Raw genomic sequence first — 16,677 nt, 5'->3', positions numbered from 1 at the left:
ATTTTCCTCTGGTTAGATTTCATGTTTTATAGATATGTCACAACCTATAAAGTTGTTATAAATACTGCAGTAAATATAATCTCCTTTGAAAGTTGAGCTATTATGCTATATTAAGCACTTGTTTGGAAAATAATTCAATCCTACCAAGATAGAATTGGCAATCCTAACACTTATAAATAGAGTTCAAACATAACAATAGCCTAAGACTGTGGCGAACTGTATCTTTTGTTTAAAGGAGGTACCAAAACTAACTTGCATCTTTTAGGTTTATAAATTAAATTCTAGAAGAAATGCATAGATGGTATGTATGTATGTATGTATGTATGTATGTATGTATAAGGAAACATACACATATGGGGTAAGAGTTGTAGACAAAAACATTAAGCATAATTAAACAACTGCCAATTTAAATTCACAGGTAGTAAATGTTGGCTAAGCCCAGTAGATGGACTTTGGAGTCTGCATAATTGAATTTTCTGCGAAGGAATTAATCAGAAACTTCTTTTCATCCTAACTATTCCAAACAGGGCTGTTTCCTCATTGTAATTAGTCACACAAGGAGCATAATTATTTTAACATAACAAATGATATTTTCACATTCCCGTCAAATTAATGTTGAGCCTTGAATCACATTCTCACAGCAAATTTCAGTGACATATACAACTTGACATGTAAGTTAAAGGGACTATGATATTCCTGAATTTGATATTTTGATGAACAATTTATAAAGGCAGGGCAGAATGTATTTGCAGACTGCAACTTCCTAATGCCACAAACGTTTATTATAATCTTTTCCCCCAAGTAAAATAGAAACATTGTTATTGATTAATCTATGTTTTGATTTAGCACAAAATTTATTTGGCTTTCCTGCGCTGCTGCTGCAGATCTAACATTGCCCATGGACCTCAGGTGGTGTGGCAGTCTGGGTGCGGTGCCATGCTCTAGAAGCGAGTGACCTCAGCAGGCCACCCAAGTCTGGAGTGGCCATGAATATTAAAGTATTTTGGATGTTGTTTATTCATGAATAATCTTACTAGTCTCTGAAAAGTACAGAATCATTCCAGAGAGATGGATGGAGTGGCTAACAGTTAACAGATTCAAGGCTGAGGTCAAACACATCCTGAGGAATACTCTGTAACAACACACCACTGAATAAAAGTATAATACCTTTTAATAATTTGTGTCCCAAAATAGTCTTACTATTCATCAATCCACCCAATGTCTATTTTATGAAAGTTCATCATAATGGTAGCACTGACTTTAATGATCATAGCAATCACAGCTACTATTTTTGTGACATACATTTTCAACTTTGGAAAAGTCCAGAATTATGATGAAAACTTTTCAAGCCCTTTATATTTCTGTATATCTATAGACTACTTCTTATTCTTTATTAAACTTCCCTGTGATAAAACAATACAGAGACAAATTTCTGTGCTCCGGTCATGAGGCTCCGAATCAGGTTGAGCCCGAGAATCTGCAATATTTATCAAAAACACTTAGAGTTAGGATTTCTGTCTAGTCCTAAATTTCTTTGTTTCTTTATTTTTTCAGCCTTTTTTATATTATACATTTAAAGTATTCAACATGGTGTCATTAAAATAGGCAAGTAGCACACTGATTGCTGCTTTACTTGCTTCCAAAGGCAGACCACAGACAGAATGAGTCACACTGACGAGCCTCTCCAGCTCTGATCCAATGTAGTTGGCTGTTGGCAGTTAGGATCTAGCCACCAGGTGCTTCTTGGGTTTTCCTTATAATGTGTCTGTGCTGTTTTTACTACTCAAGCAGAGGTTAAACGCATATTCATATTTCAGCTTCAACAAGTACTTATTAAAGCACAGTGGAGAATATGTACATAGAAAAGCCAACGAAGGGCTGAGGACTGGGTTTAGTTCTGTGGGAGAACAACTGCCTAGCAAGTACAAAGCATGAAGATAGCACCCGGCAACAGAGACACACACAGGCACAACACAACCACTCATAAGCACACGCACACATTTCATGCACACACAAATGTAAACATACACATATATCACATACTGACACACACCATACAGGACACACACAATACACATACAACACACAGAAATGCACACTCCTCCACATAGACACACACACACACACACACACACACACCACATACATCATAAACATACAGTCCATACAGACAACCAACACAGCACATACACTGATACCACACACACACACACACACACACACACACACACATACACACACATACACACACAGACACAAAGACATACAAACCACACACAGGCATTTGCGTTCACAACACACACAACACACACACACAGAACAGATACAACACATTCACACACAACACACACACACAACACCTACAATATACACAATAAATGCAGACACACATAGCATACACATACAATGCTCATACCACACCACACATAGACCTCACACCCAAACATACACCACACATGCACAATCTCTGTCTTTCACATGAACACGCAAACACACACACACACACACACACACACACACACACCACAAAAAGGAAGGAGGAAAAGAAAGTGGGACAAGGAGACAGGGAGGAAGGGAGAGAGGAAAGCAAAAGCCACAGAAAAATTCTAGACTCAAGAAAGAAATATCTGTGAATATCTTATAGATGCCATCTTAAACAGGGCAGAATCGAGTAGAGGTGTGTGACTTGGTTGTAAATAAGGTACTGGGTACACTACAAAAAGTAAGAAGTAAAAAATAATAAAAAAAAAGAGAATTTAGCTTCAAGAAAGAAACAGCAGGAGAAAAAGAAATAACTCTCAAATCAGGGTTCCTTTTAAGATATTGGAACTAATTTTCTCTGTATTCGAGGTGAAAATCAAACCACCACACTTATTTAAAGTGATTCTTATCCATAATTTTAATATGCAGAAAGTTTCCTGCCTGAATTTTGTGAATGAAATACCAACAGGGTGGTTGAGTGCACAGAAGGTCAGCTTTAAGTACAAACCCAAATAGTCCCTCTTAAAAAGAATAATGAATAAATTGTAAAAAAAATAAAAATAAAAAATATCAAAAAAAAGAACCACATAGAAATAAAAATGTACACGGCTGAACACTTTGTTGTAACTGGTGTAGATCCATTTGTAGCAACTAATATTTTCTACATATTCACAAAGGAAAAAGAGGAGGAAAGAAACAAAAAGCACAAACACAATCAAAAACCCAAACGTGTTAGGTTTCCTTTGATGGCTCCTTAGCTATCTCTTTGAATCAGAATGTTGCTTTTCCTCAGTACAACGTTTATTATTCTAACATGTTAAAGCGACTCCAGCAGTGATGCTAATGTACATATTTAATTCCGAATGGAGCAATACAATCTCTGTTAGTCACCGATACCTCATAACTTCATAGAAAACCGAATGTGTCTGAGATGAGAAGGTCTAAATTCATCAGGCACGTTCTGCATCTGATCATTTGTAACCAATTTTTCCATTGAAATTAATTCATGCTTCGGAGCAAGAATAACTTAAGGCTGACTTAGCTTTGGAACTGGGTTTAAAATTGCAGGAATAAACCAGATTGTGGTTCCAGTGCCCACTGTGTATGGAACAGAATGACTGTTGTTTATATCAGCATCAGACTACAAGGGTAGAAGGCTTTGAGTTTGCAGCATGAAGGGAGATATATTTAACTGACTGACGGTCAGTTTTCCCATCACAGTAGCCTGGAGATAGACATACCTTTTCATGTTTTATATTCATTGTGGCCACTTTTCGCTGCCTCGGAAGGGCTTTTGAACTTGGATTTGACATCTCTTATATTTATGCTTTCTCTGAATGTAAGCAGTGTTCACTGCACACAGTTTTAGCCTGAGTCAGACTTTCAAGCCTAACTTAGATTAAGGAGAAGTAGCTGAGGCCTCAGAAAGTCAATGTTTGTTCTTGACTTTTTTTTCCTTCTTTTGTTTTTATGAAATTGAGCTAAAAACCTCGAAGTGGGACAGGAAGGAAATACTCTTTCTTATTTTTTTTTTTCATCTTCTCCTTTTTTAAAAAGAAAAGCCCACAGGCTCTTCTGTGGATATCCACTGCAGAGAGGCTCTCTCAAAAGCCACTTTTTCTCCTTAATAGCTCTAGAAGTGACAGCATTCAGCAAAGATGACAGCCCAAAGTGTTGCTAATATTAGCCCCAGAAACAACCTAAGTCGTTTATGGCCGTCTTCACTGTTTACCATATATACTTGTCAAAATAAGGAATCCTTTACAGCAATAAAATGTGTTTAAAGGTCATTTCCTCTCAAATTCCACAATGAAGACTTCCTCACAAGGAAAAATAATAGATATTCACAGATGAGAAACAATGAAAAATAATCATTCTAACATCATGGAGAAAGTGGTAAAAAAAAAGATGAAGAATTGAGATTTTTTTTTTTTTTTTTGGAATTCTGAACACAAAGGAGAGGAGAGAAACATCTGTAAACATCAGTGTAAGATACAAATAGCTTTCAAAGACATTTCTACCACTGAACATCCCATCTGCTTTGGTATATAGACTCAATAAGAAATCTACATCAAAATTAGTCAGGGAAAAATGAGATTTATTCACTTGATATATGCGGAATATCTGCTTTGTCAGAGGTGTTACATGAATAGAAAGAGGCAAAGTTCCTAGTCTGAAAACCAACACTGCATTGCAGGGGTACAGAATCCACGTGATACTGTAGCTTACACAACCTGGATCTGGAACACGGCCTGAAGCAATGCAAAACTTACTTTCTTTCTAAAACAAAGATTTCATAGGAACAACTATCATTTAATTAAAAGTTTAGAAGGACACTATGTTTCAGGATACAGAGATCAAAACATATTATCACTTGAGATCCAACTTACCCTAATTATGAAAACTTTGTTCAATTTCTTGCAAAAATTGTATAATATATAGTCAATGTTCCATTTCGATATTTGACACAAAATACTTAAAGCAATAGCGTTCGATATTTACAAAAACTAAAAAGTAGTCTATTCTGCAAGCATCAACATTGTATTTCTCATGATTAAAAATAATACAACCCCCATACCCTCCCTGCCCCACAATCCCCCAACACACACATGTGCACACACGTAAACCCTCTCCGTGTGCTACCTTGAACGGTCAGAGTGGCTGATGCTTCGGCTTTCCCAACCATATTCTCTGCAACACATGTGTAAGATCCCATGTCACCAGCCGTCACCTTCCGGATTTTCAAAGTATGATCATCCCGGATTTCATATCTGATGATATAATAAAAGAAAACAAAGTTATATGGTTTTCTTCTTGGAAGCTCATAGCATTACAGCTATGAACCGAGGCAACACCTAGGCATCAAGCCACATGCAGCCATTCCTTTAAGCAAGTAGAAAAGAAGCGTAAACCATATTGGTGCTTTCTGAATGCAAATAAATTCATTCTCTAAAAGAACAACTGATTTCCTCAAGCCACTGTGCTCAAATTAAAGTTAGAACATTGACAGAACCCACAATTTGGAGGTTTTATGCATTTTAACCTTTGAGGTTCTAAAAAAAAAAGGTTAAGACTCAGCAGACACTATTTTGTAGATGGGGAAACTGAGGCCACTTTGCCTTGCTCTTCAAGGATTTAGCAGCAGTGTGGAAACTGAAACCAGGTATGCCATCCAATGTGACAGTTTACTTTCAGTTTTTCTCTGTTCAGGAGCCTTAGCTTCATTGATCTGCTAGAAAACTTAACTCTCTTCTGTTAAAGCCACAGCAACATGTGGCCTCTCTTCATGATGAAGTAACATCTACTGTTCTAACAAACCTAGTTTATTATTGGATATTAAACCTGCTCATCCTAACCTTTTGTGCCTAGCAATGCTATGCAATGTGAGCTGAAATTCTTTACTGCATGGGTCCTCTTATCATTTGGCCCCAGTTGCTCCAGTCTGACATCACATGACTGGTTACCACATACTTTGCACATGAGCTATGCTAAACTTCTCACTATATCTTTGTCTATGCTCCAATGGTCCTGATGTTTACTCCTCTTTCCTGAATATCAAGATACACACACACTTTTCTTTAAGAAGTATCTCCTGATTCTCTACCTATCTATGTGCCAAAAGAGCTCAGTAATGTCATTGCATATCTACTCATGCTTATATTACTTTTTTTTAAGTTCCCTAAGCATAGACACCGTCCATACTAAAGCTATAATGCCAACACTTAGCAAGGACCAAGCACATACTGCTGAATAATACACAAGAGACAATAGCCTTGTGAAAATACCAGAATGTTCCATATCACTGTCTCATCAGAATGCTCCCCAATTCTTAGATCTTTACTCCTCTCCTATTTAAGAGTTTGACAGATATCCAGAAGTCCTGACTTTGACCTTTTCCTGGTGATTCTACAGCTAATAAAAAGGAAGCCCTATTTTTAATTGGCTCATAGTTACATGGTTAATGCTGTGTCCATCTTCCTTCTCCCACCTACTCCTTTGCAAAAAGTTCATATTAAATTTCACTGACCAGAAGAGAAATCTGTTTAAGGAACAGTACATGTACAAGCTGTGGTCACAGTAGCATGTTTTTGAAAGCTTTGGAGACAAGACAGTACCTTCTTAATTCTAATCATCTCCAGCATTCCATCCTGACCTCAGCACACACTCTACAGATGTTCCTCAACTTGTGATGCAAATACATAAGGGTAAGTGAACTGCAAACGGACGAGAGCATAAATCCAAGTTCCATTTCATATACTTTGCTTCCCACACCTTAGCTTTGTAACACAGTTCACTCTAAAGTACTGTTTCTTTCTTTCTTTGTTTTTTTTTTTTTTGTATTTGTTTTTTCGCTCTGATCATAGGAACTGCAGTTCATTGCTCTGATAATTGCTGCAGTTCCGGACTGGGGATACAACATCACTTATCACTAGCCCTGGAAAAGATTACAGTTTGAAGGATGGGTTGTTCAACAGTTTCATGAAGTGAAAACTGAAAGTGATGCTATCAGAAGCAAGGACTATGACACCGACCAAGGACACGTATGGCCTGATTAGAAACAGAAATTCCAACCCCCCCCCAATCTGTACCTGGATTTGGGCAGCTCTCCATCATCTTTCCTCCATCGAACTGTAGGCACAGGGTCTCCTCGGGCCTCACATTTAAATTCTGCACTGTCATCCACAGTTACTGCCAAATTACTAGGTCTCTTCACAAATGATGGTCTCTCTAGAAGGTGAATGAATCAAAAATCCCTTAGGATGTTCACAAAAGGCAAATTCCCATTTTTTCCACCCAGCTGCCCACTTCTATAGACCTCTCACTGCACTCCATATTTTCACTAACCTCATATGTTTGCGTTTTTTTTTTTTAACATCTCAAGATGCTTTGCTAATTCCTTTTCAACCCTTTCCTCCAAATATTGGGCTACTTGTTTTTCTTTCTCCTTTATGTAAAAGGTTATTTATATACTTTGATTAAAGATGGTTTTTCTTTTTTGTATAAAGACACAAAATAATAATGGTGAGTATGTTTTACAGGGCTTGGATGACATTAGATAAAAATACACTTACCTAAAACAGTTAGCTCTGCAACTTCACTCTCTCGTTCCCCAACCATGTTGGTACCAACACAAACGTACTTGCCAGCGTCACTTTTACGGGTGTAAGTGATCATGAGCTTCCCTCCTCGTATCTTCAAACAAACAGACGACATGGATATTATTAAACGTTAAACTTTAAATGTTAATGAAGTCGAGATCTTCATAAACAAAGGCTACTTTCTAATCAAATAAATCAAAGCATAATTAAGTAACACAGCTGGCATATACAACTTGCTGTATTTATTAGCAGTATTTGCAAACAAAATAAATTCCAAATGTACAAAATGAAACCACTTTATTTAGCTATGCATCTGGTAAGTCTCACTATTCAGTGTAAGTGTTAATTTATGTTTCAAATCAGTTAAAATATTTCATATTTTTAATTAGGTGCAAACTACAAAGTTGAAATGAAGAAAAATAGTTAAGTTGAAAGATGGGTGAATTTTTAAGTAGCATAGTAATATAATCAATACACAATTCTGTATTAGGAATAAGTGGTAGAAATATTCATATTCTAGTATTATTAAGCATAGAAAATCTCTTTAGTTCACAAGTTTCTTTAAAGAAAAATGTCTTATTAATTACCAATGCATACCAATATCTTACTTTTATTAACAGTGATTCACTCCCACGTAGTTTCTGTGGGAACTTAGAGGGCAACAAGTATAATGGTCTTCTCTCAACTGATCCAGAAAGTTACAATAAACTGAGTAAAATTCACCTCACCCTCTGCTCCTCCAAATCCAATCTAGCTGTCTCATCCCCAGCTCTGCAGCAGACCACCTGCTCAGCACCTCTTTCCCACCCCACCCCATTTCCAGTGGATAACACAGCTCTTCTCCTCCCAACTTAAATGCTGGTGCTAATGATGCCATAAACCAAATGGATCTAACAGAGATTGACAGACAACATTATGCAAACGAATAGACGTTCTTCTGATCACCTCCAGGAATACTTTCCCACACTGGCCGTATTCTCAAACACAAAATAAATCTCAACAAATACAAAAAAAATGGAACTAACACTCTTCATTCTCTATGACCACCACATATTAAAGAGCAGAAGGCTTACAAACTCATGGAAACTGAATAAATCACTACTTAATAAAAAATGGGATGAGGCAGAAATTAGACTTCCTAGAACTGAGTGATAATGAATACCAAACATACAAAAACTTATATAGGACAAATGAAGGTTACCCTAAAAGGCAAGTTCATAGCACTTTGTGCCTACAGAAAAAGGTTGGAGAAATCTCATAGCTTAACAGCATTACTGGAAAATCTAGCACAAAAAGAATATTACCCAAAGGGAATAGATGGCAAGAAATAATTAAATTTGGATGAAATCAATAAAATAGAAAAAAACCCCACAAAGATTCAATGAAAGAGGGAAAAGTCTCTTTGAGAGGAAAAAAAATCAGTAAGATTAACAAATTCCTCAGTAAAATTTACTGAAAAGCAGAGAGAATATACAAATTAGCAAAATCAGGAATGAAAAGAGGGACATAAAAACAGACACTGTGGAAATCCAGAGAATTACAAGGACATACTTTAAAACCTTTACTCCACCAAATTGGAAAAATCTAAAAGAAACAAGTGATTTTTTAGATGTATACCACTTATCAAAATTAAGTCAAGATCAGATAAGCAATTTAAACAGACCTGTAACCCCGACTGAAACAGAAGCAGTGCTTAAAAGTCTCCTAATGTAAAACTAAACAAAAGAACAACAAATCAAACAAACAAAAACAAAACAAAACCCATGGCCAGATGGAGTTAGTGTATAATTCTACCAGACTTTCAAAGTTAATGTCAATACTCCTCTATTTATTCCACAAAAGAGGTAAGCCAGACCCAGAAAGACAAAATTTGGTATGCATTTGCTGATATGCGGATATTAGCTGTTAGGCCAATGATAACTAAGTTACAATTGTAGAACCACAGAGATGAAGTATAATGTAAGCCACTAGAAAGAGGGTGGGGAGCAGGCAGATAGATCTTCCTAGGAAAGAGAAATGGAATAGAAAGTGATAGAAGGATGGGAGAGGAGACTGGAATGGGAGGCTCAAACATGGAGGGGAATGAGAGAAGGGCCAAGGGACAGAATAGGGAGAGACAGCTAAAATTTATGACTGTCTGAGGGGTAGTATAGAAATCTAATACAGTAGAAGCTTCCTAAAACATATACAAATATGAAGGTGACCTAAAATAAATTACGAAAGAGTAGGGAAGACAGAGCCCCAAGTGGATGGCTCACGTCACTAAATGAAGCTACAAGTATTGGGAATGGGTAATTCTGTACTGAGTTGTTGGACAAAGGGTTCCCATAGGAACCCCTAAACACTCCAGGCTGTTGCCAACACTGTAGGTTGCTCTTCATAAACTAGCTGGTATGCCCCATTACTGAAGAGAACACCTACACAACACACTGAACGAAGATAAATTGAGCCCACATAGAACCCATGAGTACCAAAGACCTATGTTATAGCGTCTTTGGTAAGGTGAGGTATTCTATAAACTAACAAAGGGGAAATGTAAACACCAACCAAGTAACAAACTCTTGGTGTCCTGTCAATAACGGTGTCCTGTGTGCAGGTTATGCTAGTGCAGCAGCAGCACAGAGTTTGTGGGAGTAACCGACACGTATACACACATATGCACAGCCACACAACTTTACAAAAGGTACGATTGTGGAGTGTATGTTCTTCAACCAGCAATTTCAGCAAGATGAGGTTGTGTTCTTACAGTTTAATTGAACAACTGTACAAAGATATTTAGTATCAATTGGATTGCCTGGCTTTACTACAAAAAATACTTTCAAACCATTTCCTTAGAGACAGACATTTCAAATTTTTATGCTTTCCTTTTAGAATTATCAGTCTTGTAGCATGCTCAAAGCAAGCAAGCAAGCAAACAAACAAACAAAAACACAAAATGAAATAAACAACACTAAGAAGAAATCAACCATAGACCCAACTTTAGTCCATAATAGTTCATAATGCTGACTAGTTTGTGTTCTGTGAGGTATCTTGAGCATATTTGTATGTCTTTGTATATATATTATACACACACACACACACACACACACACACACATATATAGTTAGCATGTTCCTTACTATCACCTTGCTATGAGAACAAGGGTAAATGTTATACTATCCATACTTTTCAAGAAAGGTCCAGAGGTACAGAAAAGTATAATCCTTCCTCCACCTGTTTCTACTATGCCAGTCAGTCTGTTTTAATTATACTTTTTAAACCAGGTCATCTTGACTGTGAAGTATGAAAAGAAACCTTGTAAAGAAGCCTCTAATTCTTCTTGGGGGCCTAGAATCTGCCAAAATATCTAAGAAAAAGTAACACTTTTGCGTGAGATGAAAAGGACTCCTTGTCCAGTAAGCAAGTTGGAACAGAGCAAACATTTTAGGCAGATTCTGTTTCTTTGGCTTTGCGAGGGGCAAGATATACTGTTCGGTGTAAGATAGAATCTCAGTTGTCTTGATTTGCATTTCCCTGATGGCTAAAGATGGGTAGAGCACAAGGAGTTTTATGGAAGAAGAGGGTGGGAGATAGAAGGACATGGAGGGGACAGGAGCCCCACAAAACTAAAATAATCAGAGCTCAGGAGGTCCTGTAGAGACTGATGCACCAACCAAAGACCACACACCTACACCTCTGCTCGGATATAGCCCACAGGCAGCTCAGTCTCCAAGTGGGTCCCTGAGTAAGGGGAGGAGGGTCTGTCTATGACATGAAATTGGTTGCTGCTTTTTGATCACTCAGCCCTGACAATGCATCCTTGCCAGGCCACAGAGGAAGAGGATCCAGGCAGTCTTAATGAGACTTGATAAGCTATGGGAAGAGAGCAGAAGAGGAGAACTCCCTCTTTCAGTGGACTAGGGGAAGGCGATAGGAAGGTGGAACCGGGAGGAGCTGATAGAGGGGGCTTCAATTGGGATATGTAATGAATACATTGTGAAAAAATTAAAATAAAATAAAAAAGTTAAAACGGGAAGATATACTGTCCCTTTTATTATTCGCTCATGTTGACGCACTCGCATAAGAAAGTCTAAAAATTGAGAAAAACATATCCATGTCAACAAAAAGAAGAACAAAACCCTCCCTTACTAAAACACAAGAGTCTGAGGTGTCCTGCTTTGCCTCTGTCAGTGCGGACAACATGTGGGGACCTTCCTCTTATACCCAAGAGGCTAACTTTAAATGACCTTTCATACTTGGGAAAGGAGTTCATTTCAGAAGACAAAACACAAACAATATTAGATTAATGTGACAGGAAAAAAAAAGAGGAAACCAACAAATGCCTTCAACATTCCTTTTGATCAGAAAGTCAATAAGTCACTGTGCTTATCTACAACAAATATAAGGCTTAGAAAATAATTTTAAAACAGTCAAATATGTAGGAAAAAGAAAGTTAAAGAATGGTAACATAAGTAATTTCCAAACTCAGAGATTTATTTCTACAGTTTTCATCTCATGCAGCGTTTATTTACTTTTATGATTTTTTTTAAGTGCTTGGGAATGCAGGATCTTAAATCAACTTGATTTTGTACACACGGGGCATCAATTAGCATTATATATTACAGCCTGATGTTATTCTATTTTGAAAGATTACATACAAATGGAGAAGGAGGGGAATTTAACTAACAAGAATTATAGGGGAACTGCTGGGAGAGTCTCGGCCTTGGAATAATTCCAACTGTGAGAGAATGGAAGGAGACAATAGCTGAGGGGAAACAGAACCAGAAGAAAGCTATGAGATCTTAAGGAGTTTCTGTTATACACCTTGTTTTTACAATTCTAGCTACAGTAAGTTTGTTAATTCTGGAACAGACCTCACAATTTAATTAACCAGGAGACCCTGCTCTGTTCTCTTATACTGATGTGTCAGTATTGAATATAAATAGACAAACTGTTCCAATTTTATAAACACGTAATTTACAGACTTTTTAAAAAGCAAAACAATTAAGTTAGAGACTGGTAATTCTTTGGCTTTCTGTGTTGCTACCAGTTCCTCCCAAATGATAGTTTTTCAGTGGGGACGGTCAATCCCCACCAACAAAACTGACTGGTACAGCTGCATCAGAAAATGTATCTTTTTGTTCTATTTTTTGAGATAAAGTCTCACCATGTACCCCTGTTCTGTAATTCACTACATAGACCAGACTGGCCTGGAATAACAGAAATCTGCCTCCCGAGTGTTTTTTTTTTTTTTTTTTTGTCAACATGGCAGGAAAATCTAAAGGTCTCAAATAAGACTACACACAGATGAAACCATTCATAGGTTACAGACAAAACTTGTTAATTAGGGGCAAGCGACAAAGCAGGACACTCCAAGAGCCAAAAAGAACAAAGGAACCAAAACAAACAAACAAACAAACAAACAACAATTACAGCCTTCCATTTCCATAAGTTAAGCTGATTTTGATAGTTTGCCAATGCCTATTTTGAAATGGAGCTATGCGAAAGACACATTTCTTTATGACCGCATGTACGGAAGATACAGTGGTCTGTCGTTTTCAATAGAAAGGGAGACACATCACCAGGGTGCTCTCACCCTGATCAAATCAACCTGCTAGCTTTCAAGAATCCACTGGAGTTATCTGTCTGCATTTAGTGTTGTCATATAAAAAAATGATAAGTCTATACCAGCTTTCTACATGGAAAACCATGGTGCCCCTCTCAACATTTTCGAAAAGTGACATTTCCTCTCTCTCTACACGGAGAAAAAAAATATGGCTAACACCCACAAAACACTATAAATGTGAAAAGAGCACTATTTAAAACAGGCCCAGAAAATGTTTCTTGGCGGGTCTCTTTCTACAGCTGGATTTGACAGCCAAACTGTAAACCTATCAAAAACTAGTTTGTATAATGAACAGACACAATGCTAAACAGAGAAGTGCAGCCGAGAGACTTCAATTAGCATAATCCTGGGCAGGGGTGCAGCACAGCTCCCACAGCTTTCAGACAATGTGCTGGCATCCAGCCTCTGTCAAAAATCCAAGGCAGGGTCTTACTTCCTCGTTACCATGGACCTTTCCAGCCCAGAGCAGCACCCACATTAGACATCCCCATTTCCATAAGCCCTAGACAGTACTTGTGTGTGTGGGGTTGCTCAGCTATGAACATACTTAATGAAATCAAAGCAAAGAGGGGGCAAATAGAGAGGTCCTGGTGGCTCTGCTCCTTTGCAGGAAGAAGGCAGAGGAGGGGAGAGAAGGTGTTAAAATTTTTAAAACCTTAAATATCTTTAAACTTGATATTTTTCTTTGGAATAGCCTCCAACTTTAAAAGGTGTTCTAGATATAGTAAGGTACGGAAACTCTCTACGTGGCTGATACATACTGTTTTAATACATTAGGAGTTCTCCCTAAGATAAAATAGACTTGACTATTTTCCTTGAGGGGGGATCCTGTCCGAGCACTTATGGATTTCAATGGAGCAGGAGGCAACCTCTTTTTCTAACTCCTTGATCTTCATGGAACTGTCTCTACTGAGTGGCAGCATAGACCATCTCACGTTTAAGAGCCACCAAAAGTGAACAGAATAGTTTTACTGCCTTTCTGGAAAAAATAAACAATCACAGGACATATTTTTATTTCCGGTACATGGGAGGACGAAAAGCTAATTATCTTTGCATACACAGGAGGAACATGCTTCCAAGGAAGAAGGGAGGAAGGAACGGAGAAAGGGAGGGAGGAAAGGAAGGAGGCAGGGAGGGAATGAGAAAATTAAGTAAGATTTTTGGTCTGTCTGTTTGTGGGTAGATGGCTTACCCCACAGTCAGTTTTTCCAATCAGAAATAAAGATGAACTCACTATGAACCCTAGCTACACCTTCATTTTCTACCCTAAAGCAAGTCATGATTTGCAGTGTCTGTCACACAGGTTTACTTTATTTTATTTTATTTTTTTCTGTTGTTGTTTTCTTCTCCGACATCACCTACTCAATATTCTCCATACACCTCTGGGTTAACATACTAAGCCAACTGGGGCTAATTAACTAGTTTGGCTACACAAAATCTTTTCTGCTTTTAATTACATTAACTTAATGTGACTTGAATTCAACAGACCAAAAAATGAAACCACTAATTATATTAAGGGCTTCAAAGTTGATTTCAAATTGCTAACCAGCAAACTGTCCTATAATTTATCCCATTTCCTTTAATAGATTTTCACATTCAGAAACTTGTGTCCTTTAGAAATACCATTTAAGAAATAGATTTGAACAATAGAATAGAATAAAGACTTAGAATGCTAACAGAGTGATGTTTTTATACAATACATATAAGATACAAATAAATACCCTCACACTATTGAGAAACTGTACAAGTGGCTAATTTTGACAGATTCTGAGAAGACCAACAGCTTGGAAAGAGCCACTGAGTAGCAAGGTCTTGGTAATTGTGATTAGTATAAAGAGGGAAGTTCCTAGGCTTGGAAGCAATTTCTCCTTGCAATAACTTGATTTTTCTTCACATGGAATTATTATTATATTTATATTGCAAAATAGTTGGGATGACAAGTTTTGAATGACAGTATCATTCTTCAATGACTTCTGACTAACTCACCTTGAGCAAAACATCTCGTTACAGGAGTGCTGTTGATCCTGCGTAGATCCTTGTTCGAGGATGACTTGAAACAAGCCATTGTGAACCACAGAAATAGCCTCTATGGCCCAACAGTGACACTGAGATGCAGGTAACCTAAGTGGCCAGTTATTCACAGTCCTCAAACACTCTGGAGACAACCTAATGACCATCCTTTTTAAAATTAATTTTTTTAATTTTTTAAATTAATTAGTTCATTCGATTTGTATTCCAATTGTATCCCCCCTCCCTCACTCCCTCCTAATTCCACCCTCCCTCCCTCTTCTCCTTCCATGCCCTTCTCCAAGTCCACTGATAGGGGAGGTCCTCCTTCCCTTTCATCTGACCCTAACCTATTAGGTCCCATCAGGACTGGCTGCATTGTCTTCCTCTGTGGCCTGGTAAGGCTGCTTCCCCATCAGGGGGAGGTGATCAAAGAGCCAGCCACTGAGTTCCTGTCAGAGACACTCTCTGTTCCCCTTACTAGGGAATATCCTTTTAATAGCATTTGTTGATGTATTTGTCTACTTATTTTGTGAGTGTTTGTGACACATTAGTGGGTGTGGAGGCCAGAGAAACTACATGTAAGACCGAAGTTTTGGTCTTAGCAGATACTTTTACCTGTTGAGCTATCATCCTGCTTTGCAGAACAGTCTCAAGAGGTTCCTTAAGACTTCTTTCAACAGAAACACACAAGGAAGAGTCACACCTATGCAAGCACAACCCCTGTGTCCCTGCCGCACACAAACAACTGGTCTCTAAAGGCTGGCATCAACCCAATCACAGCAATAATAATAACGTAATTTAAAAAAAAAATTATGCCTTGCCTTGTTTAAACATGGAATACGGAAAGAGAGGAAGGAGAATTGATTCTTTCAATGGGCTTATAAAGTAATTTTAACCTTTAATGTTGGGCAGTTCAGATGAACAAACGTTCTTATCATCTAGCCCAAACTACCCTGTTTTTAAAAAGCATCCCTTGGTTCACTGGCTCACTCCTGTCACGACTGGATTGCAGAGGCAGCAAGGTTACTGTGACTTCAAGCAGTGAGTTGCAGGGCAGCCTGGACAGCCTATGTAGACCTAAAAGCAAATTATATTAACAGTAACCCTAGCTCTAGCTCTCTAAAATAATCAAAACAGTCATGCTAACATAATTGTATTCCACAGATGACAAAGGGTTGGAAAAGTATTCCAAAATGTCTCACAGTAATAATAATAATAAAAAAGAATCAACTGAAAGATAATTTTGGGAGTCCTGCTTTCATAGAGTAGCAAGAAAATCGCAGTAGTTCTTTGGTGTCCATTTTCCTGTTTAGATTCTGAATTGAATTGTGCGAGAAAAAAAAAAGCTTTAATAAGATGATATCATCTGCTTAGTAGTTATGATTTAATAGTATGGGTAATTTATATTTCTGAATAAAACACTGATTTTTTTTCTCTTTGAAACTTAAATTTGAAAGTCATTATTTAGAAAGTCAAATTTTT

The 16,677-nt window shown here is 37.6% G+C and overlaps 1 protein-coding gene across 9 annotated transcripts in view; it reads right to left on the bottom strand.

The window, feature by feature from the left end:
* The window catches only part of Robo1 (roundabout guidance receptor 1), a 1,064,494-nt gene that overhangs the window by 111,499 nt on the left and 936,318 nt on the right, over nucleotides 1–16,677 (bottom strand). For all 9 annotated transcript variants that reach the window (XM_060370628.1, XM_060370629.1, XM_060370634.1 and 6 more), the window contains 3 exons: nucleotides 7,554–7,674; nucleotides 7,071–7,209; nucleotides 5,125–5,252 (listed from right to left, as the gene is read on the bottom strand). In XM_060370628.1, coding sequence (XP_060226611.1) covers nucleotides 5,125–5,252; nucleotides 7,071–7,209; nucleotides 7,554–7,674 — 388 coding nt within the window. The remainder of the gene's footprint in view (nucleotides 1–5,124; nucleotides 5,253–7,070; nucleotides 7,210–7,553; nucleotides 7,675–16,677) is intronic.

The sequence above is a fragment of the Meriones unguiculatus genome, chromosome 17 (genome assembly GCF_030254825.1).
Source record: "Meriones unguiculatus strain TT.TT164.6M chromosome 17, Bangor_MerUng_6.1, whole genome shotgun sequence".
In the NCBI taxonomy this organism is placed as follows: domain Eukaryota; kingdom Metazoa; phylum Chordata; class Mammalia; order Rodentia; family Muridae; genus Meriones; species Meriones unguiculatus.
This window is presented reverse-complemented; position numbering and strand designations above follow the sequence as displayed.